The 25,569-nt window shown below is 35.2% G+C and overlaps 1 protein-coding gene across 7 annotated transcripts in view; it reads left to right on the plus strand.

Annotated features, from left to right (window-relative positions):
- NEK1 (NIMA related kinase 1) overlaps positions 1-25,569 on the plus strand; it is a 274,969-nt gene that overhangs the window by 27,408 nt on the left and 221,992 nt on the right. For all 7 annotated transcript variants that reach the window (XM_035022727.1, XM_035022725.1, XM_035022721.1 and 4 more), the window contains 7 exons: positions 4,277-4,360; positions 8,053-8,120; positions 8,234-8,320; positions 11,340-11,394; positions 14,742-14,942; positions 19,372-19,432; positions 21,655-21,806. In XM_035022727.1, the coding sequence (XP_034878618.1) occupies positions 4,277-4,360; positions 8,053-8,120; positions 8,234-8,320; positions 11,340-11,394; positions 14,742-14,942; positions 19,372-19,432; positions 21,655-21,806 (708 nt within the window). The remainder of the gene's footprint in view (positions 1-4,276; positions 4,361-8,052; positions 8,121-8,233; positions 8,321-11,339; positions 11,395-14,741; positions 14,943-19,371; positions 19,433-21,654; positions 21,807-25,569) is intronic.

A 25,569-nucleotide genomic window follows, 5' to 3' on the forward strand; every position in this document is an offset into this window, starting at 1 on the left:
ACTACTAGACTTGCACTAAAAAAAATGCTAAAAGGGAGTCTTGCAGTTCGAAGTGAAAGAACAATAGACAGTGACTTGAAGCCATATGTAGAAATGGTAAGGTAAATATATGGGTAATTACAAATTCTAACTGCCATTTTTGTTTTCTACAAGATTTAAAAGACAAACACATTTTAAAAAATGCAATTGTTAGTCTAAAAGCTAGTATTACTGTAACTGGTTTGTAATTCCACATTTTGTTTTTTTACATAATTTAAGAAAGTAATGCACTTTTAAAAATTACCAGTTTATGTTTTTGGACACATGAACAAAGATATAATTGTATGTAGATGTTGTAATTCTCTTACGTTGACAACTGAAAGGAGCAGGACAGAGAGATGTTAAGGAGCAGAGATTTTGTATGTTACTGAAGTTAAGCTGGTACAAATCTAAATAAAAATATTGTGATCTTAGGATGTTAAATGTAATTCCCAATGGTGACTGCAAAGAAAATAGATATAGAATATGTACGAAGGGAATGAGAGATGAATTTAAACGTTTCAGTATAAAAACCTAAGCTCAAAAGAAAACAGTAATGTAGGAAATGAGAGACAAAATAGCTATGAGGCTTATGGAAAACCAATAACAGAATGACAGAAGGCCCTCCATATCAGTTAGCCTTAAGAAGGAAGGAAATTCAGAAATATACTACAACATGGATCAACCTGAGAACATTATGCCAAGTCAAATAAGTCAGGTACAAAAAGGTGAATACCACATGATTGCACTTATATGAGGTACTTAGAATACTTGTAGAGCCAGAAGGTAGAATCGTGATTTCCAGCGACTGGGGGAGAAGGGAAAGGGGAGTTATTATTTAATGGGTATAGAGTTTCAGTTTTGCAAGATGAAAAGAGTTCTGGAGTTGGATGGGTGGTGATGGTTGCACCACAATATGAATGTACCTAATACCACTGAAGTATACACTCATAAATGGTTAAGATGATGGATTTTGTATTATGTGTGTTTTACTACAATTAAAAAAATTGAAAAGATACGTAAAGGCAGTATAATTATAAGGATCCTTAGCTTTCTCATAGGTGAGGAACCTTTGTTCAAAAAAATAATCAAATGATAAAGTCAGCACAAATCAGAGAAAATTATTCTGGTGGGCATGGAATATCTGCTTTCTGGGCACATTATGTAGAAGGTAAATAGTAAGTTCTTATTACCTCTTATTCTAAAATCAATTTATTGTTCTAATAGAAAGCCAAGTTTTACTTTTCTGTTACTATAATATTTAGCAGTATAAGTTTTTCAGACTTTTTTAAATAACTTTTAAGAACTTAGCATACTTTAGTAAAATTTTAAATATCTCATTGCACAAAGAAACTTGAGTTTTGGATTAGAGAAGGTGGACTGTAGTATTGTTTTAGTGATCTAAAGCAATCTATAGTAGTAAAAATAATGTTGTATACATAAAACTGTAATTCAGATGAGTTTATGGTCATTATCATATAGTGTTTGTCTGGCTCACATTTTGTAACATATGAATTTGAAAGCCTTTTGAGCAAAAAATGCCATTATCCCAGCAGTACTTTACAAATATTAATATGAATTAATATGTACAAGGAAGTAAAAAGGGGGGATTAGAAGCAGGGTTATAATTTAAGGGCCTTTCCTCTTATCCAGCCTCAACTCTAAGTAATCCAACCCTAATAAGAGTCTCGACTGGATATACAGAGGTAATGGAAATGTAGCCTTTATACTTATATGTGTCCTTCTCAGCTTTATGTATACCTCCCATCAAAATTTAGCTATGGAATCATCTCTTTGTCCAATTTTATTTTATCACCTCTAGGCTGAGTTGGCTGTCCTTTTTTGTGCTTTTTCATTACTACTTTGAGTTTACTCATCTCCCTCAATAGTCTTTGATAGGGATCAGCAAACAATGGCCAATGGGCCAATCTCATACCACTGTCAGTATTTGTAAGCAAAGTTTTATTTTTTTTAATTATTTTTTTTGAGATTTTATTTGCAAGAGAGAGAATGAGAGACAGCACGAGAGGGAGGAGGGTCAGAGGGAGAAGCAGACTCCCCGTTGAGCAGGGAGCCCGATGTGGGACTCGATCCCGGGACTCCAGGATCATGACCTGAGCCGAAGGCAGTCACTTAACCAACTGAGCCACCCAGGCGCCCAGCAAAGTTTTATTAAAACCACAGTTACATTTATTTGTTTGCATATAGCAATCTATGGCTGCTTTTATTCTGCAATGGCAAAGTTGAGTTGAAACAGAGACAACATGGCCTGCAAAGCCTAAAAGATTTACTTTCTGGCCCTTTATAGAATAAATTTGCTGACTCTTGGTCTGTGAGCTTTTACTACCTTTTTGCCGATTCCTACACCTATTAGGCATATCATTGGTGCTGAATACATTTTTTGTCAAATTACAAAGGAATATAGGTATGAGAAATATGGTAATGAAATACCCTATCTGTAAGATGAGGCATGCATGGTTTCTAAGATGTGTTCTAGTTATACAGGTAGACTGCATAAAAATAAGACTCAACTGAGCTTATTTTTCATCTTTTTGTACTTTTTCCTAACCGCTCCCTGGTTGAACTAATTGCCCTATTGTACGTATCGCTGTTATAAAACGTGTGCATTTTATTATAGACACATTTATTTATAAATATATTTTAACCACCATGTGAACTCAAAGTCAGAGAACAGGATTTCAAATTTCTGCTTATAGTGCCTGATGTAAATATGGAAAGGAACTTAAAAATTGTGTAGCCCTGAGTAAATATGTTTTGCACTGGACTGAGAGGTTGGTTTGTTTTTAAAGAAAATTAAAAGTTATTTTTTGTTTTTTTTAGTAATGTAATATTCTTTTAAAAAATACTGCAAAGAGTAAAAAGTAGTTTGTTACTTTTCATTTTATCTAATGAAAATCCTCTTCTCTGAGGTATAAACAACTGTTAACTGGTAGCTATCCTTCTGTGCTTCCTTTATTTCTTCTTTCATTCCTACACACACTATACACTCATATACAATTATATAGAGCTTAGGTATGTAATATACACAAGCATTTCTTTTAAAAAATGCTAGGAGTATGCTGTGCATACCATTCTATAACTTTATTTTTTTCACTTAACAGTATACATGGAAGTACTTAATTCTTTTCAATGTCTGCATGGTATTTCTAGTACAATATATTTAACTAGGCCTCTTGATGTGTTTATATTTTCTTGCTCTGATGAACATTGCTGGGATGAATATCCTTTAACACATCCTTTTTTGTATTAGTAATTCATATCTGTAAGACAAATTTGAAATTCCAGTTGCTCTTTCGAGTGGTGTATGATTTTAAATTTTCACATACTTTGCCAAATGACTGTAATTAACTTTCTCACAAACAAGGTATGCAAAGACTTATTTCCTCACATTTTGGCCGATCTTGTGTATTTTATTTTTCTCAAGTTACAAATTATTGTTTTAGTTATTGTTTTAATTATTTTAATTATTTTCTTAAATAATTAATTACACTTGATTATATATTTTGCCATGCAAATGTTTTAAATTTTATATATTCAACATTGTCCGTCTTTTTTCTTGTGACTTAGGGGTTTTGTGTCATGTTTTGAAAGTCCTTCAATCAAAGATTATAGGAAATTAACCTGTGTTTTCTTTGATCGTTTTATAGTCTAATTTTTTCCTGTTTCAAAATGCCATTTAAATGGGGAAAAATACCATTTAATTGGAATTCTTTTGATATTAGGAATGGGGTAGAAATGAAGTTCTTTTACTTTTAAGTAGCCAGTTTCAGAGAGTGTGTTGATATATGGTGAGTGTGGAAAGAGATGAAAGTCAGTGATGACTTCCAGATTTTGAGCTTGATTTTTTTCCTCTTGTGATTTTTATTTATGTAGAAAAAAGATGTATTTAAAAATAGTGACTCACCATCACAGTATCATAAAATATAAAGTTTCTATTTTTCACTCTTCTATAAATTTTTTATATTCTGATTTATAAGAGGTGGAAATTTCTATTTTCTGATTTTTAAGAGATGCTTCAGTAGCAGTCTCTTACATTTTAAAGTTAGTGCATACCCTGCACATAATGTGTCAGTTGGCTTGATTATCTCCTTAATGTTAAAGACATTAATTATAGTGAAATTCAAGGACTTAGTTCCCCTCATCCCCAAATATTCCTTGAATGCTTTTATTGGTTAAAGAAAGACTACTGTGAAATGTAAATTTTAAAAGAAATGACAAATCTGATTTCCCCCCCTAGATTTTGGATTGGTTTGTACAGATATGTTTGGCCTTGAAACATGTACATGATCGAAAAATTCTTCATCGAGACATAAAGTCCCAGGTATGTTTATTCTGTCACTAATAACTTCTAAGGGATATGAACATTGAGCCAGCATTGTTTGTGGCTAAAATTTTTGAACCCAAACCAGTCTGCATCAGATTATCGGTTCTCTCTTCCCCCTTCATTATAATCCTAGAAATCCTCTTTATATGCATCATGTGTTAGAGCTCCTGCCTTTTTCCTATATCCTCCTCTTTCTGGGTTTACTCTCATAATGATGGGAAAAACCCAAAAAATAGATATGTGGAAAGTCTATTTTGGGGGGTATTGTATGTCTGAAGATGACGTATTCCCCTAACTTCTAGTTTGGAAATGTGTTTTCCTACAGAATTTAGAAGATACCATTCATTTGTCTTTTGGCTTCTAGTGTTGTTATTTAGGAATTTAAAGCCAGTGATTTCTTGATTTTCTCTTTTCTTTTCTCTTTTCATTCATTCATTCATTCATTTTATTTATTTAAGAGAGAGAGAGCAAGCAGGAGCAGGGGGGAGTGGCAGAGGGAGAGGGAGAAGCAGGCTCCCCGCTGAGCAGGGAGCCTGACTTGGGGCTTGACCCCAGGACCCTGAGATCATGATCTGAGCCAAAGGTAGGTGCTTAACTGACTGAGCCACCCAGGTTCCCCTGTTGGAGCTTCTTAATCTAACTCTTCCAAGTACCTTATTTGTTCTTTCACATTTTATATCTTTGTCACTCAGTTGCATTCTAGGTGAATTTTTCAGCCTACTTTCCAGAACTAAATCCTTTTTTAATTTTGTGTAAACTGATGCTTATCTATTTACTTTTTTTTTAATAATGACTTTTCTTCTAAGATTTTTATTTTTTTAAAATTTTTTTGTGCATTTTTTTAAAATTGTTATGTTAATCCCCATACATTACATCATTAGTTTTAGATGTAGTGTTCCATGATGCATTGTTTATGCATAACACCCAGTGCTCCATGCAGAACGTGCCCTCCTCAATACCCATCACCAGGCTAACCCATCCTCCCACCCCCCTCCCCTCTAGAACCCTCAGTTTGTTTTTCAGAATCCATCATCTCTCTTGGTTCGTCTACCCCTCCGATTTCCCCCCCTTCATTCTTCCCCTCCTGCTATCTTCTTCTTCTTCTTCTTTTTTTCCTTAACATATATTGCACTATTTGTTTCAGAGGTACAGATCTGAGATTCAACAGTCTTGCACAATTCTCTAAGATTTTTAAATGGTTTTTCATATACATCTGTTATTACTCTTAAAGATTTTATTTATTTATTTGAGAGAGAGAGAGAGAGAGAGTGGGAGGGAGAGGGAGAGAGAATCTGAAGCGGACTCCATGCTGTGTGCAGAGCCTGACTTGCGGTGTTCTATCTCATGACTGAGAGATAATGACCTGAGCCAAAACCAAGAGTCAGACACTTAACTGACTGAGCCACCCTGGTGCCCCACTCTGATTGGTTTTTGTTTCATAATGTCTTGTTCTTTTTAAATGGACTTCCTTTATTTATCTCTTTGCAATTTTCTTTCTTTGTAATTTTTTTTTTTTAAAGATTTTATTTATTTGAGAGAGAGAATGAGAGAGAGAGAGCACATGAGAGGGGGGAGAGTCAGAGAGAGAAGCAGACTCCCTGCTGAGCAGGGAGCCCGATGCGGGACTCGATCCCGGGACTCCAGGATCATGACCTGAGCCGAAGGCAGTCGCCCAACCAGCTGAGCCACCCAGGTGCCCCTTTCTTTTTTTTTTTTTTTTTAAGATTTTTATTTGCGAGAGAGAGAATGAGAGACAGAGAGCATGAGAGGGGGGAGAGTCAGAGGGAGAAGCAGACTCCCTGCTGAGCAGGGAGCCCGATGTGGGACTCAATCCCGGGACTCCAGGATCATGACCTGAGCTGAAGGCAGTCGCTTAACCAACTGAGCCATCCAGGCGCCCCAGGTGCCCCTTTCTTTGTAATTTTTTTAAGATTTTATTTTCAAGTAATCTTTACACCCAGCATGGGGCTCATACTTACAACCCTGAGATCGAGAGTCACATGCTATACTGACTGAGCTAGCCAGGTGCCTCTCTGCAATTTTCTAAACATATTTACTTTAAAGTTGTTGTTGGGATTGTTTCATAAAATTAATTCTGTCTGGAGTGAATTCTTGTTCTGATTATTTTATTAGCTTTTCTTTTTTTGCATTGGGTTTTCTCATTTGTATTGGACTTTTTTTTTTTTTGGCTGCTCTTTGTGAGAGATGTTTTGTCCCCACAGCTCACTCATCTTTGCATAGAGGTTTCTTTCATGGATGCCCCACTGGGGCTCCCTCAGTCCCCAGACTGGGTAGCACAGAGGGGATTTATTTCCAGGTGTCAAGGCTGTGTATCTGTCTTACCTTCTTACTCCTGCAGCTTCTTGTATAGCCTGATAGCCTCAGGATGAGTAGTAAGAAGAGGAGAAACTGTGATGGGAACTTTATGCCCCATCCTTCTGGTCCCCCAGTCCTCTGCCACCTAATTCCATTTCACCCCATTTTACTCCATCCCACTCATTCCCATTGTGTGTCATCTTTGGCTGTGAACATGTGTCTGATTCAAGTCTCCTGAACGATACCGAGTTTAATTCATGTTCCACAAACTCCTGCCTTTACTGTTGATAGAGCAGTGGAGTTAGGTATTTATGCATGCAAATTAACTGGCTAAATTATTGGAAAATTTTAAGGTTAATTTGTTACATTTAGGTTAATTAGAATTTTTAGGCAGGCTTTTTTTTTTTGTAATGGAGGGGAAGGTCTGAGTTTATTTTTTTAAAGCTATGTTGAGATATATTTCAGATACAGTAACGTTCACCCCCTGAAAATGTACAGTTCGGTGATTTTTAGTATATTCACAGCGTTGTGAAACATCACCACTCTCTAATTGTAGAACATTCTTTTTATCACTCCAGCAAGAAACCCTGTACCATTAGCAATCACTCTCCATTCCCTCTCAACCTAGACTCTAGAAACCACTAATCTAGTTTCTTTCTCAATGGATTTGCCTATTCTGGACATTTTATGTAAATGGAATCATGTAATATGTGCCTTTGTGTATTTTGAATGGGGTGTCTTTTGTTGGTAATGAATTGTAAGAGTTCTTTTTTCTGGATACAAATTCCTTGTCAGATACATAATTTGCAAGTATTTTCTCCAGTTCACTTTTAAAAAAAAAAATTTATTCACTTCTTTTTATTTTAATTCTATTAATTAACATATAATGTGTTATTGGTTTCAGAGGTAGAGGTCAGTGATTCATCAGTCTTATATAATACCCAGTGCTCATTACATCACATGTTCTCCTTAATGTCCATCACCCAGTTATCCCATGTCTGATCACTTTTGCTGGTCTTCTTTGAACAAAAGTGTTTATTTCTGGTGAAGTCCACTTTATCAATATTTTCCTTTTTGGCTTGTGCTTTTGGTGTCACATTTAAGAAACCAATGCCCAGCCCAAAGACATGAAGATATATCCGTATATATTCCTCCAGGAGTTTTGTAGTTTTAGTTCTTATATTTAAGAATCCATTTTGAATTAATTTTTCTGTATGGTATGAGATAGGGATCTATACTCATTCTTTTGTATGTGAATATCCAGTTATTCTAGCATTTTTTTAACTAGATTCATCTTTATGAAGAGTTGTCAACTCACAACTGGATGTAACAGTATTTCTGATTTTTTTTTTTTTTTTACATCTCTTTCACAGAATATATTTTTAACCAAAGATGGGACAATACAACTTGGAGATTTTGGAATTGCTCGAGTACTTAATAGGTAACATCAGTTTTAAACTTTGTTTTGATCTAATGTCCATGGTGAATATATGTGATAATTTTTAATATCCTTTAGTATCTTAAGCTTTTCTAATAATTCTCTTTTTGTTCTAGTACTGTGGAGCTGGCTCGAACTTGCATAGGGACCCCCTACTACTTATCACCTGAAATCTGTGAAAACAAACCTTATAACAATAAAAGGTATTTAAAATGATATTCATTTTAAATCTTTATTTCCTTTAAATCTTTATGTTTCCTTTAAATCTTTGTTATGTTCTATTTACTAACCTTCAGAATATGATTCCAAAATCATTAATACACATGTAAAAATACACTTTTTTTCTTTTACTGTACAATGAGGGGGATTGCAAAGAAGCTGTTTCACTATCTCGTTAAAGGAAGTATAGAAAGTGTCACTTTATTTTTTATTTGTTTATTTAAGTAATTTCTGTACCCTATGTGGGACTTGAACTCATGACCCCAAGATCAAGAGTTGCATGATCTTCTGACTGAGCCAGCGTTCCGAAAGTGTCACTTTATTATAAGTTATAATTGGAAATAGAGTACTTTTTTGGTCTTTGTAATAGTCACTTTCTATTGCATTGTAATAGTTAATAGTTGTTGAACACTTCCTAAATGCCAGGCAGTGTTTTGAATGCTTTCTATCTATTCACTCCTTTAATCTTCACAATAACCTTGTGAATTGTAGGTATTCATTATCTTCCTTTTCCTTGTGAGGAAGCCAAATACAGAGAGAGAGGTAAAGCAACTTGGAAGTCCCAGGCATCTGGCTCCCAAGCCCAGATCCCTAATCATTGAATTGTACTTTGGCTAACGGATTGTGTAATATATTCTGCCACTGAATTCCATTTACCCTTTATTTTCTCTCTTTCTAATTTAAGTATCCTAGCCCAGAAACATTGGTCTTAAATTTGAAAGCACACACAGAAGCTAAAAGGAAGAAAGTGATAGTTCCTTTATTTGAGAGTGGGAAGAAAACTGTATTTAAAACCTGAGCAGTTGAGGCAGAGAACATCATCCTAGCAATGTATTTTTTAAAAATATTTATTAATTTGAGAGAGAGAATGAGAGAGCAGAGCAGGGGGAGAGGCAGAGGAAGATAGAATCCCAAGCAGACTCCCTGACGAGCATAGAGTTCAACTCGGGACTCCATCCTAGGATGCAGAGATCATGACCTGAGCTGAAACCAAGAGTTGGACGCTCAGCCTACTGAGCCACCAAGGTGCCCCCCCCCAGCAATGTATTTTTTAAATGATTTTAAATTACGATGATCAGTCTAGTTCATGGAATGTATTATTAGTGGATATTCTTTTTTTTTTTTTTTTAAAGATTTTATTTATTTGAGAGAGAGAATGAGATAGAGAGAGCATGAGAGGGGAAGGGTCAAAGGGAGAAGCAGACTCCCTGCCGAGCAGGGAGCCCGACACGGGACTCGATCCAGGGACTCCAGGATCATGACCTGAGCCGAAGGCAGTCGCTTAACCAACTGAGCCACCCAGGCGCCCAATTAGTGGATACTCTTAAGGATAGTAGCATTTTCTTTGAGCCAAAGTAATTTTCCATTTTCATGCTATTTCTGTGTCTTATGGATAAGTCAACTGTGAAAAAAATCAGTTTTTAAACTAGGAATGGATTTAATCATCATTTGGAGAATTTTACATAAAATTAATTTTGTGGAGAAAATGGTTTAAAAATGTCATGGATGAGCATTGTCTATATACTTCAAAAATTTATATTTGTCTAAATATGTTTTAAAGTATTTTATTAATATAGGATCATTAGTTTAATTTTTTTTATACATGGGTCATGTATTAACATATACAAGTACTAAATAACTAATAAACTAAATACTAAATCAATAATAAATTTAATTACATTTACTTTTTTTTTACAAGTTGAATCTTGAAATTAAGTAGATTTTTGGGGTTACAGTTTTATATTTGTAGCTTTTCATGAGTTTGGTTCAAGATAACCTTGGGATTTCAGTGTTAGATTTTATTCTTTTCTAATAAGCTCAACTTTGAGGAGCAGTGGCTTTTGTTGACTACTAAGGACCAGTGTAGCTCTGAACTATGAGTCTTTTATTTTTTCTTTTTAAAAATGGAAATAGTATTTTTTAATTATAAAAATATGTTTAAGATAAAAGGAAGGAAGAAACTGTAAAGAAGGTAGTATGTCCTTAAAGTAAGATTAAATAATTAATGTATTTACCTTACATAATATTTTAGTAGACTGTTATGAGTTTATTTCAGATTTAATTTTAGTAAATTAATATTTTCTTGTTCATCATTAAAACAGTATTTTGCTTTTAAAATACTTTTTAAAATCATGGTATTTTTGTAAGTAATTGAATAAAATAGATAAATAGAATATTCATGGAATTTACTGGTTTTGTTCTTTTAAATATTACATTCCTTTAATAAAACTTTAAAATAATTGCTTGGGCAATGTCCACAATAGCCAAACTATGGAAAGAGCCCAGATGTTCATCGACAGATGAATGGATAAAGAAGATGTGGCATATATACACAGTGGAATACTACTCAGCCATCAAAAAAATGAAAGCTTGCCATTTGCAACGACGTAGATGGAACTAGAGGGTATTATGCTAAGCGAAATAAGTCAATCAGAGAAAGTTATCATATGATCTCGCTGATATGTGGAATTTAAGAAACAAAATAGAGGATCATAGGGGAAGAGAGAAAAAAATAAACCAAGATGAAACCAGAAAGGGAGACAAACCATAAGAGACTCTTAATTATAGGAAACAAACTGAGGGATGCTGGAGGGGAGAAAGGTGGAGGGATGGGATAACTGGGTAATGGACGTTAAGGAGGGTATGTGGTGTAATGAGCACTGGGTGTTATATACAACTGATGAATCACTGAACTCTACCTCTGAAACCAATAATAGAGTATATATTAATTACTTGAATTTAAATTTAAAAACTGATTACAAAATAAAGTGAGGGAATTAATACAAAAATAAAATAATTGCTTGGGCAACTGCTGTTTTTCTAATCTGGGATAGCTGCTTTTATCATTTGGTTATGGCTGAAATTTTGAGTTTTAAAGGATAAGTTTTATGGAACACATATTTTTGGAAATCATTTTCATGGTGCTTTTGTTTCCTTTAAATGAAAAAAAATTTAAGTAAATTCTGATACTTAGAGAAGATTTCTCATTTTTCCCTTTTCTAGTGACATTTGGGCTCTGGGGTGTGTCCTGTATGAGATGTGTACACTTAAACATGCAGTAAGTAGAAGTTTCTGAAATATTTAAAAAATTGTGTCCTAAAGTACCTGTAATATATATATTTTTAAATCATATGCCATCTTTCAGGTCACCCTCTTGCACTAGAAATTCTCTGTCAGTTTTTAAATTTCTCATCTTAAGTATAAATTTAAATAGATTTGCCCTTAACATATATGTGTATATTACATATGTATGTTATATATTTGTTATTGTAACACATATGTTATACTTTTTTCCAGGAAATTCTTTTTTTTAAAGATTTATTTATTTATTTTGGAGAGGGAGAGGGAGAGAGAGAATCTCCAGCAGATTCCCCTGCTGATTGTGGTGCTGGACGGGGGTTTGGTTCGATCCCACAACCCTGAGATCATGACCTGAGCTGAAATCAAGAATCGGATGCTTAACCAACTGAGCCACCCAGGCGCTCCCCCACAGGAAATTATTTCTAACAACAAAAATAAACTTGCTATCTTTTTAATGTTACATTCGTATGTGAATTTGGTATTTTAGCTTAATGATTTTTGTTTCATCTTAGCAATTTCTCTCAAAACACCCAGAGTATTTGGAATTGAATTGTATTTGAGTTTGGAATTGAAATTAAAGAACATTTTCGACATATTCTTTAAGGGATTTTATCAATTCAAATGCTCTTTAAGATTTTTTTTTATTTTTTTTTTTTATTTTTTAGAGAGCGAGCGAGAGAGAAACAGCATGAGAGGGGAGAGGGTCAGAGGGAGAAGCAGGCTCCCCGCTGAGCCGGGAGCCCGATGCGGGACTCGATCCCAGGACCCTGGGATCATGACCTGAGCCGAAGGCAGACGCTTAACCATCTGAGCCACCCAGGCGCCCTCAAATGCTCTTTAATTAAAACTTATTTTGGGGGCACCTCGATGGCTCAGTTGGTTAAGCATCTAACTCTTGAATTCGGCTCAGGTCATGATCTCGGGGTGGTGATCAGGGTGAGATCAAGCCTGGCGTTGGGCTCCATGCTCAGCAGGAGCATGCTGCTCTCCTTCTGCTCCTTCCCCTGCTTGTGCATACACACGCTCGCTCTCTGTCTCTCTGTCTCTCTCAAATAAATCTTTAAAAATATATTTTTTTAATTTTTGAGACTTTGTTGAGATGGCACATAAACCCCAAAGGGGAAGTTTTTGTCTTAAATAGGTTGAATTTTAATCACTTTCCATTTCAAAATTTTGCTTTTTAAAAATGCTCCCCTGGGGGTGCTTGGGTGGCTCAGTCAATTAAGCATCCGACTCTTGATTTCAGCTCAGGTCATGATCTCAGGGTGGTGAGATAGAGCCCTGTGTTGGTCTCCTTGCTGGGTGTGGAGCCCGGTTGAGATTCTCTCTCTCCCTCTCCCTCTTTACCTCCCCCCCCACCCCCTTCCCTGCCCACCCTTTGCGGGCATGCTCTCTCTGTTTTTCTAACAACAACAACAACAAAAAAATGCTTCCCCCATTAAACAAGAATGTATTTTCATTACAGAAAACTTAAGAAAATAGATAAAAATATAAAGAAAGTGAATGGATATCAAAAACAATTCTTACAACTGGTAATGAGTACTTGTAATATTTTGTTTCCTTCTAGGCTTTCTTATAGATTATAAAATGAGTTTTTTTTTTTCTTTCTACAGTTTAATTATTTTGTCTAAGCAGCTTTATAGCCTGTTTTTATTGCTTGATATTATTTGGGGGATATTTTTTCATTGCTGTGTTTTTTCATGGTTGCATACTCTTTTAAGACTGTATTACCTTATGAAAGCATGGACTGCGAAAGTGATGTGGAATGGTAGTTATCAGATCTGTATTTGAAGGAATTGGTCAGTTTTTCGACACAGTCATTTTAGATATAAATCAGTGTATTTTCTTTCATTTTTTCATCTATGTTCTGTCACCATTGCTTCTGTATTTTGGAATTATTTACTTTTAAGTAGACACATGAAATTAAGTAATTCACTAACCTTTATGAAAAGCTTGTCATTTGAGAAACAGTGAAAATTCATTGTAGTGAAGGAATAATCTATCATTATGCATTTCGAATTCCTTCTTAGGTACATAGATATTTTTAGACTACTGAATTATACTCAAATTTTAATATGCTGAATATCATATTTTACCTTTTTAAGGTTTTATTTGACACAGAGAGACACAGCAAGAGAGGGAACACAAGCAGGGGGAATGGGAGAGGAGAAGCAGGCCTCCCGCGGAGCAGGGAGCCAAATGCGGGGCCTGATCTCAGGACACTGGGATCATGACCTGAGCCGAAGGCAGATGCATAATGACTGAGCCACCCAGGCATCCCATGAATATCATATTTTAAATGTCTAGGAGAATTCAAGATTTAGCAGAACTTTTTTATACTTGGTATAATCACCAATACCTAATTTATAGCATGTTTTGTTAAAGTGTATGTTAAGAACACGTTAACAGCGTACAACTGTTCTATTTTAGCAGAGATGTCAAAAGCTTAATTTTGTTTACTTTCAAAATGAAATCTTTAGATTTTAAACTGCCCCACTGCTGTTGGTTTTTCTCTTTTTTAACTTCAGTTAGAGTTTATATTGTGTTTACTCCTTAAATATATACTATTCCCATTGATATGGCTTATGTTCCCCTTTGGAATACTTGCCACGTTGCTCACTACATGGCTTTTGGAAGCATCACACACTTAAAAATATTAAGCAGTGTGTAAAAGGAAAGTAATTCGTATTTTCGTTTATTTTTTCTTAAGATTTATTTATTTAAGAGAGAGAGGGCACGTGTGCATGAGTTGGGCAAGGGGCAGAGGGACAGACTCTCAAGCAGACTCCCCGCTGAGTGCAGAGCCAGATGCAGAACTTGATCTCATGACACATGAGATGATGACCTGAGCTGAAATCAAGAGTCAGACCCTTAGCTTACTGAGCTACTTAGGCATCCTAGTATTTTCATTTATTATGTTTTTTTCCCAGATACTTTTAGTTTTGTAGTTAATTTCTTGTTTCACTTACTGCAACAGGGCCATAGGTAGGCAGGTCTTAAGACTACAAGGTTTGTTTTTGTCTTTTATTACTGTTTTTATAAAATCTTTAATACCTTTATTCCATCTTTTAGTGTTTTGAGTGAGCAAAAATTAATATTACAGTAAGTTATGTTTTATGAGGACTGATAGTCTCTTAAATATGTTTATAAATCCGTGAACTTTGTTCTAAAGAACATACTCTAAAAAAGAGAACATATGCTGATTAAAATATTTGTAAGAGGATTATATTTCTGTTCCATAGGAAGAGAACTATTTCTCATTGTTTATTCCTATTTTCAATGTATGTATGTTTCATATATGTTCATTTGTTTTCTGGATTTTAGTTTGAAGCTGGCAATATGAAAAACCTGGTACTGAAGATAATATCTGGATCTTTTCCACCTGTATCTTTACATTATTCTTATGACCTCCGCAATTTACTCTCTCAGTTATTTAAAAGAAATCCTAGGGATAGACCATCAGTCAACTCCATATTGGAGAAAGGTTTTATAGCCAAACGCATTGAAAAGTTTCTCTCACCTCAGGTATGTGTTTTGTTGTTTTTTTTTTTTTACTTGAAAATAATAAGGTTATGATGCTTAACTAGGACATGACCTATGTTTTGAGGAGAGCACATCACAGTTCTGGGAGAATGAAGTGCCTTTTTCAGATGACACTGGAGTCACCTTTCTTTCCATTCTTATATTCTTCCTCTTTGGATTTGTTTTCTGGTTGTGAATCTGTACGAGGGAAAACATTCCTCCTGTGTTTCCTCCTAACACTTAATACTGAACTTCTCACCCTTCCAATCACCAAATGTGTGGTAGTTTTTCCCACAGCAGGCACTTCTGCAACACAGCTGGGTGTCCAATTTAGTTCACTTTTGGCACTGACTGGAGATATAGATCATCAGATCCCACAGCCAGATAAAGGGATATGTAGGGCAAGGTCTGAAAGGGTCCTGAAAGCAGGAGCTTCTGTTCCAGTGAAATTAGGATGTGTCACCCTGCTGGCATGTTTACCAACACAGAAGCTGTCCAAATCCTGTCCTTCAGCTTTTTACGGAGGCTTTATTATGTAGAAATGATTGATTAAATCATTGGCCATTAGTGTTTGATTAAGCCTCTAGTCCCTTTCCTCTCAGGGAGGGGAGTGAGACTGAAAGTTTCAACCCTCTAATCCTGTGGTACATTTCCCTGGCAATCAGCTTCCATCCTTAGGGGCTTTCCAGATGTCACGTCATTAACATAAATTCAGGTGTGGTTGAAAGTGGCTTGTTAGGAATAACAAAAAAACATCTTTATTCTCTTAACCTTTTGGGTACTTTAAGGGTTTTAGGAGCTGTATGCCAGGAACTAGACACCAGATATGTATTTCTTAATATAAATCACAGTATCACAAAATCATTCTTTTGTTTTGGGTTTCTGTTTTGTTTTCCAATTTTTTTATTGTGGTAAAATGTACACAACATAAAATGCATCCTCTTATCCATTTTTGAGTGTCCAGTTCAGTGGTATTAAAGAGATTTTCAATGCTGTGCAGTTAATACCACCATTCATCTTCACAACTCTTCATCTTGTAAAATAAACTCAATCCCATTAACCAGTAACCCCCCAATCCCTCTGTCATAACTCCTGGCAATCACCTCTCTACTTTCTGTCTTCTTAGGTTTCTAACTGTAAAATTATTATTTAAAAAAATTTTAAATCCAGTATAGTTAACATAGACAGAGTTATATTAGTTGCATGTGTACAGTATAGTGATTCAATGATTCTGCACAATAGTGCCCATCAAGATAAGTGTACTCTTAATCCCCTTCACCTATTTTATCCATCCCCCTACCTACCTCCCCTCTGGTAACTATCTCTAATTGTAAAATTATTAAGCATTTCTGTGCCTCACTGACCTGTAAACAATGGGATTATAAATATATCTACATCATGAGGTGTTTTTTTTTTTAAAAAGTGATAATGTACATAAAGTGCCTAATGTCTAGCATGTAATAAGTGCTCAATATATTCAATATAAATATTATCAATGTGTTATTTTATTATACTAATATAAACATATTAGTATCTTAAGTTATATGATTATATTCTATTTGGATAATTATTGAAAACTTGTTTTGTGGGCATTTGTATGTATAACAGATTGTTGACTTATGATTTTTCCTCGTACTCACATGAAGATGCGTAATAAATGTTGAGTTGAACTGAATTTTACTTTGACAGGATTTATTAAAAATTTATATCAAATCAGTTTGTACAAGTTATTGATATAAATATCATCTGAAACTGGAATTATTTTATATTACATGTTCTGTGTGGCCTTTGTTAATTTAAATGATAACTGTTAAATTCTTCTGTAAATCATGTATCTAGCAAAATCATAGTTTTATTACTTTTATATGCTCATGGGATAAGAGGGAAGTGTCATATATTCTCTGGGTTAATAGAACATCTGTGTGAGCAAATAATTTTCAGAAAACAGAGGTGTGGATTTAACTGTTACTACCAGGAGAACACATTAGTCAGCAAAAAGCCAATTAAAATGTGTAGATTGAAGGTTACTTATATAGGATATAGCAAGAATCCCTGAAACTTAGGTATCTTATAAGACTCCTTTGTTATAAGTAACAATTTCAAGGACAGATTTATGATGCAATATACTATTGTTTTTTGGCAACTACTGGCGAAGAAAGAGTAACTTCATTGAATCTTGGTGAGGTTCCCTCCTCCCAAAACCAGTGGTTAAGACGTACAGTCTCAAGGCTGAAGCACTTGAATTCAACTAGCCAGCAGTGAAGGAAAATGTGCAAGCCTGATATATCAAAATTTATAATATGGAAAGAAAAAAGGACAGATTATTTATGATTAGTAACAAGTGCAATATTTGATAGTTTAATATATTAATAGCTCCTTGTTGCTATTTAGATATCACTTAGATTTCATTTTTTTGTGAAAATCTCTTCTTTGGTTCCTAAGTTTTATTTTCTGCTATATATCACTTATTTGGTATTCTAGGGAGAAAGTTTGCAATACATTTTTTAAGGCTTTAACTTTGAAACAATTTGTGAGCTTTACTATATAATATATGAACTACTATAATGTTCTGTAGGGTTTTTAAAAAAATCTCTTCTTCTCTAAGTACTGTCACCCAAGGTTTAATAGGGCTTAATTCTCAATCTTGCACACACTGGAAGAAGCTTGACAAATCATGGATAAGCTCTGATTCCTTAGCAGTATAGGTGTTGTCCAGTAGTACTTTCAATAGTGCATCAATAGTGATGAAGTGTTTTATATCCGCATTGTCCAACATTGTAGCCACTAGCCACATGTGGTTATTGAATACTTAAATTGTGCCTAGTGTGACCAAGGGGCTGAATTTAAAATTATATTTATTTAAAATTTTAATCCAAATAGCTACTTACGGCTGGCAACTAAATTGAACAACATAGCATAGAGATTTCAGAATCTTCTTGGATTCTTCGTGCTCCATCTCTTAGTTCATATTTGCACTCACACAAAAAAGAAAGACTCAAAGAAACTATCCAGTTTGGGCAAGTTGGAGTTTATAAAGCACTTATTTTCTTCCATGCAAAAGAAAGGGATAAAATGCAAGTGTTCAGAAGAGAAAATACATTTACACAGTTGATCTGAATTGCCTGTGAACCAGACCTTCACTTAATTTATCTTTTGGTGCAGTGGTTTTTAAGCTTTAGCATACTTTAAAAAATCACTTGGAGAACATTGCTGGGTCCCATCACTACAATTCCTATTTTAGTTTCTGAGGTGGGAGCCTGAGAATTTCCACATTTCATATGTCCCTGGTGATGCTGATTCTGCCAGTATGAGATAACTTGAAAACTGCTATTGGAGGGTACTTAATGGGACAGATGACCATCTCAGTCATGGTTTTTTGCCTGTTGGAGCTTCTGTTCCACTGTTACTGTGTGAATATTCTCTTCAGCAGGCCTCATTTCTCTTGAAAAAAGAGAAAATTCACTTGTTTTCCCTTTCCCCACCCAATAAGAAAAAAAGCAGGCTTAAATTGAGTTAAATCTTTGTTGGTGTCATAGTTCTGCGCTTAAAGAGGGGAAAAAGAAAATTTAGTGAGTAGGGAGAAAAAATGACTTGCAGGAAATACTAATGATTTTTGGTTCTCAAAATATGTTCATGAATGCTAGAGAATTAAGTACAGGAGTATTTTAGTAATAGTAAGAAGAGATACTTGTTGAATTATCTAAGAATATTCAAATATTTATCCAGTAGTATGTTTATAATTACATATTGTTAAAAGTGAAAACTCACTGGAGATGCTGAGAAGATTCAGAGTAAAGTTGAAATAACTAAGAGGTTAATCTGAGAAAGCGGTAATTAAGTGATTATTAGTTCTGAGGTAAATGAGGGATTTGGCTGTATATAAAATATAGAGGCTATTCCAGATAGGGGGTAATTGTGTTAAATTGCTGAGACATAGAACAGGAAAGCAGTTTATGGGGGCCTTTGTGGTTCATTAGGTTAATTTGAGAAGAAAGGTTGTCTGGAAAAGTCATAAAATAAATTTGTAAGAGTGGAAGGGAATTAGGGGCACCTGGGTGGCTCAGATGGTTAAGCGTCTGCCTTCAGCTCAGGTCATGATCCCAGGGTCCTGGGATCGAGTCCCACATCGGGCTCCCTGCTCCTTGGGAGCCTACTTCTCCCTCTGCCTCTCTCTCTCTCTCTGTCTCTCATGAATAAATAAATAAAATCTTTAAAAAAAAAAAAAAAAGAAAAACAAGTAAATTAAAAAAAAAAAGTGGAAGGGAATTAGTATGAGAGGAATTTGGGATTACTTAGGTTGAATAAGTAAAGTTTATCTGATAGCATATATGTGACTGAAAAGAGAAAAATGTAATCTGAATAATGGGTAGGGTTTTTATTTTGGAAGTTTCACATCTTTTCTAACTTTTTCTTTGTCCTCCTTCAATCTAAGCTTATTGCAGAAGAATTTTGTCTAAAAACATTTTCCAAGTTTGGAGCGCAGCCTGTACCAGGTAAATGAAATTTAATGAGTCTTCACCTGTTTGCAATAATCAATATACTAGTACTAATTAATATTTTCTAATTATACTAGAGATACATGTAGATATAATAAGTTGGGGTAAATTTAGATAAAATTAATCCAGAGGAAATTCATCTTTAAATTATTTTTGATATATGACAGTATACAACACTTTGTGATGAATTAATAACAAAATTTCCATTTCTTGTCTGCCTTATTTGAATTAAATCTATCTTGAAGTCTTCCATCTTTATCAGTTGCTTAGCTGATATTCTGAGCAGATTGTTGTAGCATGTTCTAAAATGTCTTAGTAAGTATATATCTTTATATATTTTTCTTTGACAAATACTTCATATTCTAAAATTTTTAAAAAGTGAATTAATATGACATCAGGTACCTTACCAAGGATAATTTTGTTTTAAGTGTGGCCAGCAGCAGTAGAATATTTGTAGGATTGTGGGTATGGTTATATACTATGTGTATGTATATACATATATTTGTGTGAGAAGGAAATTGTATTTTTTCTTCATAAATGATTTCAGAATGGATTTCTAAAATCAGTGGATAACTGTAAGATTTGAAGAGTATATTGTTTTTCAAACAGTGCATTCCATGTTCTCCATTTTGAGTTTGAGTAAATTAATAAAAAGAAATACCATATTATAACAGTGAGTCCATGTAAGCTGGAAGTGGTACAGCAGTGTGTTCTTAGGAAGGCCAGCTATATTTAGCTCTTCCTGAAGATCCTTAGACTCATTGTCTCAGTGTTCAGAGACTGTCATTCCCTGGGAAATCAAGTCACTCTAAATGAAATTCACAAGAGACAAACACACAGCAGAATCAGCATGTCTCTCCTGGCGGTCAAGCCTCATGAGAAGTCAAATCTTAATCAAAAGCCTCATTGTCACAAAGACCAGAAATACTCCATCTCAGCACATTCTTTCCATGTAGCCTACAAGGAATTAGAAAGTTATTTTGTTGTAACAGGAGTTGGATGAATGAAATGTTTAATAGCATGAGGCTAAAATAGGTATTGTATTGCTCATGGGCCTATAGGTACTTTGTGGGCTCCAGCTCCCCATATTAATTAAGCTTTATACCACTAGCAGCCTTGTCACTGAGCCTGAGAAATACACCCAAATCAGATAAGTAATTCTCCCTCTTTTCTGGAAGTGAATGGGAGCTATTCAGTATTTTTCTCTTGGGAATCTTCATTTTTATACTTTCGTGACTTTAGCTCCTTCTTCAGTATGTGTGCCAGTATGTGTACTGGTATACACAATATTTCTTTGGTTGTTTTAATACATTTAGCCAAGTTACAATGTTGTGATGTTATATATATGTGTTCTGATTTGATCTTACAGTTGAACTCTCAAAGGGAAATTTTTTTTCTTCCACTTTTCCTAGTTCCTAGTTAATATCTTTGAGAGATATGAATAGTAGACTTTCCTCTAAATTTTCTTCAATTTAACTGTTTTTCTTGAATTCATCATTGTTCTAAGAACCTTCAGTCTTAGAACTCTAGGCTTCAATAAGAATTGGATACATAATTTCTGTAGGGCTTATACTTGTATATAAATTTTTATGTATCTCTGATTATTTCTTTAAAAGCAATCCATAAACATTGTTCTTGATACAGATTGCCCTCTAGAAAGTTTGACCATTTTATATTCCCACCGTATAAAGGTACCCATTTCACGGGACTCTGAGCTATAGTAATTGTTTTAAAGTGTTTGTTCTTCTATAGGTCTGTAGGTATAAACATCTTTCAGACTATAGGTGAAGAAAGTATTAAAGTTGCTCACAATGATGGCGTTATTGAGTTACTGTTAACAGCTTTATTGAGTTACAGTTCTATACCATTTAAAGTCTGCTCTTAAATCTCTTTAATTCAGTGATTTTTAGTATATTCACAGGTAAATACAGTCATCACCCATAGTCAATTTTAGGGATGTGCTTTTTTTTAATATGAGAAATTTCAACATCTTAAAGATGTGTGGCTTTTTGCTTTTTTTTTTCTCTCCAAAAAATGGCTTTAGTATTAAATAGTTTATAAAGAAGGCATTGACATGTGCTGAGGAGTGAACAGTATTTTTAATGAAAAGTCTCAAATGCTGTCAATGATTGTGAAAATGAAAAAATGCTATCTTGAATTTTGAAATTAAAGATTTAATATAAACTCTAGGAAAAAACTCTTTGTATCTTTTCATGTAGCTAAAAGACCAGCTTCAGGACAAAGCTTGGCTTCTTTTGTGTCTGCTCAGAAAATTACAAAGCCTGCCGCTAAATATGGAGTACCTTTAACATATAAGAAATTTGGAGATAAAAAATTACATGAAAAGAAACCACTCCAAAAACATAAACAGGTATGATCATATTACAGACTGTGTATTAGTAACAAATTCAGTTTGATCTTTTTTTATTGCAGTTCAGTTATCTTGATACTCATAGGATTGTTTTTATTAAGTTACTAAAGAACATTGCTATTCTCTGCTTCACCAGTCTTCTAAAACTAAGAAGACTTACAGAAATCACAGAGAAACATTAAATAGGTATATTAAGTAGATGGTACAATAAAAAGAAAGTGACATCATCAGTGAAATCACTTTTGGACAACCTAAGCAGAGCCAATCGTTTTTGTGCATAAAACAAGTAAATGTGATATACTTGATAAAAATGTGGGAAAATTTTGTACTTGAGAATTCACAGATAAATAAATCAAAATCATAGAGCTGGAAGGAATGTTATTGTACAGTCTATAGTATTTCAGATGAAAAAATTAACACTCATAGCACCTAGGTGAAATGCTCAAGAACACAGTGTTAGTTGCAGGAATTTGACATTTTTCTTCATGTCAGTAGCTGCCTACTTTAGCATATGAAACCTGTTTTGTTCTGGACTACATATGTGCATGCATACATATGTGCATACACATGTGTTTAGATACATATGAACATTGAGCATATTGCTGTAAGAGAAATCTAAGTTAAAATCTCATAAAGTAGTTCAAATGATTACTGTAAATTAGTCTTCAAATAAGTTGTATAAGTCAGCCTCCAGTCAGGAGAAAAAAACGCATAATAATTTGATCAAGGAAAGTTTAAATAATTAGTAACTATGTTTAGGGAATTAACTTCAAGGGATAAAGAACTCTAGAGAATATAGGAACAGCAGATAAAGGAAGCAGCCACTACTCCTAGTGCTGATACATAGTACCCAAAGAAGGAATAGATTTTGGAAAATCTCCACACCACCACCCTTAAGGCTGAGATTCAAACCTTATTGGGTGTGGTATGGCTATAATTCAATGGCTGGTGAGTTCACTGAGCTGCCATAGGCTGAGGCTGGCAAACATAAAATTGTCCACTGTAGAGCTGATGAAGCTCTTGAGAACCTGCTTAGAGTGCCTGTGAAATGTACTGGGAAGCTGCTTGGGGAATCGTTGAATCGACTGGGAAGCCTACTGGAGTGCTGGTGGAAGTTGTCAGGTGTTGCTGAACTCTTTGGGCTGGGATGCTAGTTGGGTCACCAGTGGAATGTGGTGGGAAACTGGCCTTGGGGTTGCTGTCAAAGGTTACAGGGAAGCTGGCAGGGGAACCAGCAGAACTCTCCTAGAAGCTTCCCACAGGGGTAATGTCACTATGTGTCCCACATGCAGCAGGAACAAGAAGAAAGAAAGCCTGCTAATCAGGAACAGAAGCCATTTCCTTCTGCACGGTCCCTCCAAATCATCTACTAACAAAGCTTAACATTGTACTAGCAAACAAAGAAGTGTTTAAATTGTCTGGCTTCTAACAAGGCGGACAATGACGGGTGAATTTGCAGCTGAGGCAATATGATAACTGGCACACAAGTTTTCCCTCCCTGCCTCCCTCCCTTCCTTCAGTCCTTCCATATAACACTAAATTAGGTCTAATGGACCAATTCCATCTTATCTTTTATCCCTCTTCTTTAATCACCAGAAGCGCTGGACCTCCAGACTTTTCCTTCATTCCATATGATTCTGGTCATACCCCAATCTGACCCTCACCCTCTGCAGACCTCCCTAAACTCTTCCAGAAAGCCCTCTTATAGCACATTATCAGCAAAATTCCCTGTATTTTAAGCTTGTAGAGTTTTTCGATCTTTTTTGCTCTGAAACCTGGCTTGTCCCTGAACACACTGTTGTGCAATTGTCTTTCATGGTGTCTCTAATCTCTTAATACCACTGCATCTAGAAGTAGGATGGGGGAGGTGTTTTCCTTGCTTCTCACTGCAGGACTCTTCCCTGCTCCCTAACCACAACCACCCCCCAAAATTTTGAGGCTTTTGCTACCAGATTGTATCACCTGTTAACCCTCTGTGGGTCATCTGCAGACTCTCATTTTTTAAAGACTTTAACACTTGATTCCTGGTCACTTTTCCCAATACTGTCCTAATTCTTGTCATGCCATCAAATTTGTCATTATTACAGCAACTCTTCCATAGTCTCAATCATAAGCATCCCATGACTTACCATTATTTCCTGTGTTTCCAGCTTATTCCTGGAGGACTTTGCCTCCACAACTTTTGTCCTATTTTGATCCATGGATTTTTCTAGTTTTTTTTTTTTCAATGTCCCTCTCCTCATTTTTTATTTTCCTTTTTTGGCTTAAATTCCATGTTCTCCCATTATAATAATTTCCAAAGCCTCACCTGTCTTTCACTATTACAAATCACCTGGCAAAAACTAACTTGGTGAAATCCAACTCTCTATCTCTTTTGAGCCTGAACTTAGGTAGTGGAATGTGATTGGAGAAAACATACAACTATTCTAACTGGTCTCACTTTAAATTTATAACTAATAGTATCAAGTGAGCACCTTCTGGCCACCCTATTATATTTGCTCAGCCCACTTACTCGCCTACTTTATTTTATTTTATTTTTGTTGTTTTTTTTAATTTAAATTCAATTAACATGTAATGTATTATTGGTTTCAGAGGTAGAGGTCAGTGATTATGTATTATGTATTATGTAAGTCAGCCTTACATAATACCCAGTGCTCATTACATCACGTGCCCTCCTTAATGTCCATCACCCAGTTACCCCGTTCCCTCATCCTGCTTCCCTCCAGGAACCCTCAGTTTGTTTCCTATGCTTAAGAGTCTCTTATAATTTGTCTCCCTCTCTGATGTTGTCTTGTTTTATTTTTTTCCTCTCTTCCCCTATGATCCTCTGTTTTGTTTCTTGAATTCCACATACCAGCGAGATCATATGATAGTTGTCTTTTTTTGATTGGCTTATTTCACTTAACACTCTCTACTTCCATCCACGTCATTGTAAATGCCAAGATTTCATTTTTTTTGATGGCTGAGGAGTATTCCATTGTATATATATATATATAACACATCTTTTTTATCCATTCGTCTGTTGATGGACATCTGGGCTCTCCATAGTTTGGCTTTTGTGGATATTGCTGCTATAAACATTGGGGTGCATGTACCCCTTTGGATCACTACATTTGTATCTTTGGGGTAAATACCCAGTAGTGCAATTGCTGGGTCATAGGGTAGCTCTGTTTTCAACCTTTTGAGGAACCTCCATACTATTTTCCAGAGTGGCTGCACCAGCTTGCATTCCCACCAACAGTGTAAGAGGATTCCCCTTCTCCTCATCCTTGCCAACATCTGTTGTTTCCTGAGTGGTTAATTTTAGCCATTCTGACTGGTGTGAGGCGATATCTCATGGTGGTTTTGATATGTATTTCCCTGATGCTGAGTGATGTTGAGCATTTTTCATGTGTCTGTTGGCCATTTATATGTCATCTTTGGAAAAATGTCTGTTCATCTCTTCTGCCCATTTTTTGATTGGATTATTTGTTCTTTAAGTGTTGAGTTTGATAAGTTCTTTATAGATTTTGGATATTAGCCCTTTATCTGCTTTGCCACTTGCAAATATTTTCTCCCATTCTCTTGGTTGTCTTTTGGTTTTGTTGATTGTTTCCTTTGCTGTGCAGAAGCTTTTTATCTTGATGAAGACCCAATAGTTCATGAAGACAGTATGGTACTGGCACAAAAACAGACACATAGATCAAGGGAATAGGATAGAGAATCCAGAAATGGACCCTCATCTCTTTGATCAACTAATCTTCGACAAAGCAGTGCAGCCGCT

This window comes from Mirounga leonina, unplaced genomic scaffold (genome assembly GCF_011800145.1).
Source record: "Mirounga leonina isolate KUSES-001 unplaced genomic scaffold, KU_Mleo_1.0 Mir_176, whole genome shotgun sequence".
Classification (NCBI taxonomy): domain Eukaryota; kingdom Metazoa; phylum Chordata; class Mammalia; order Carnivora; family Phocidae; genus Mirounga; species Mirounga leonina.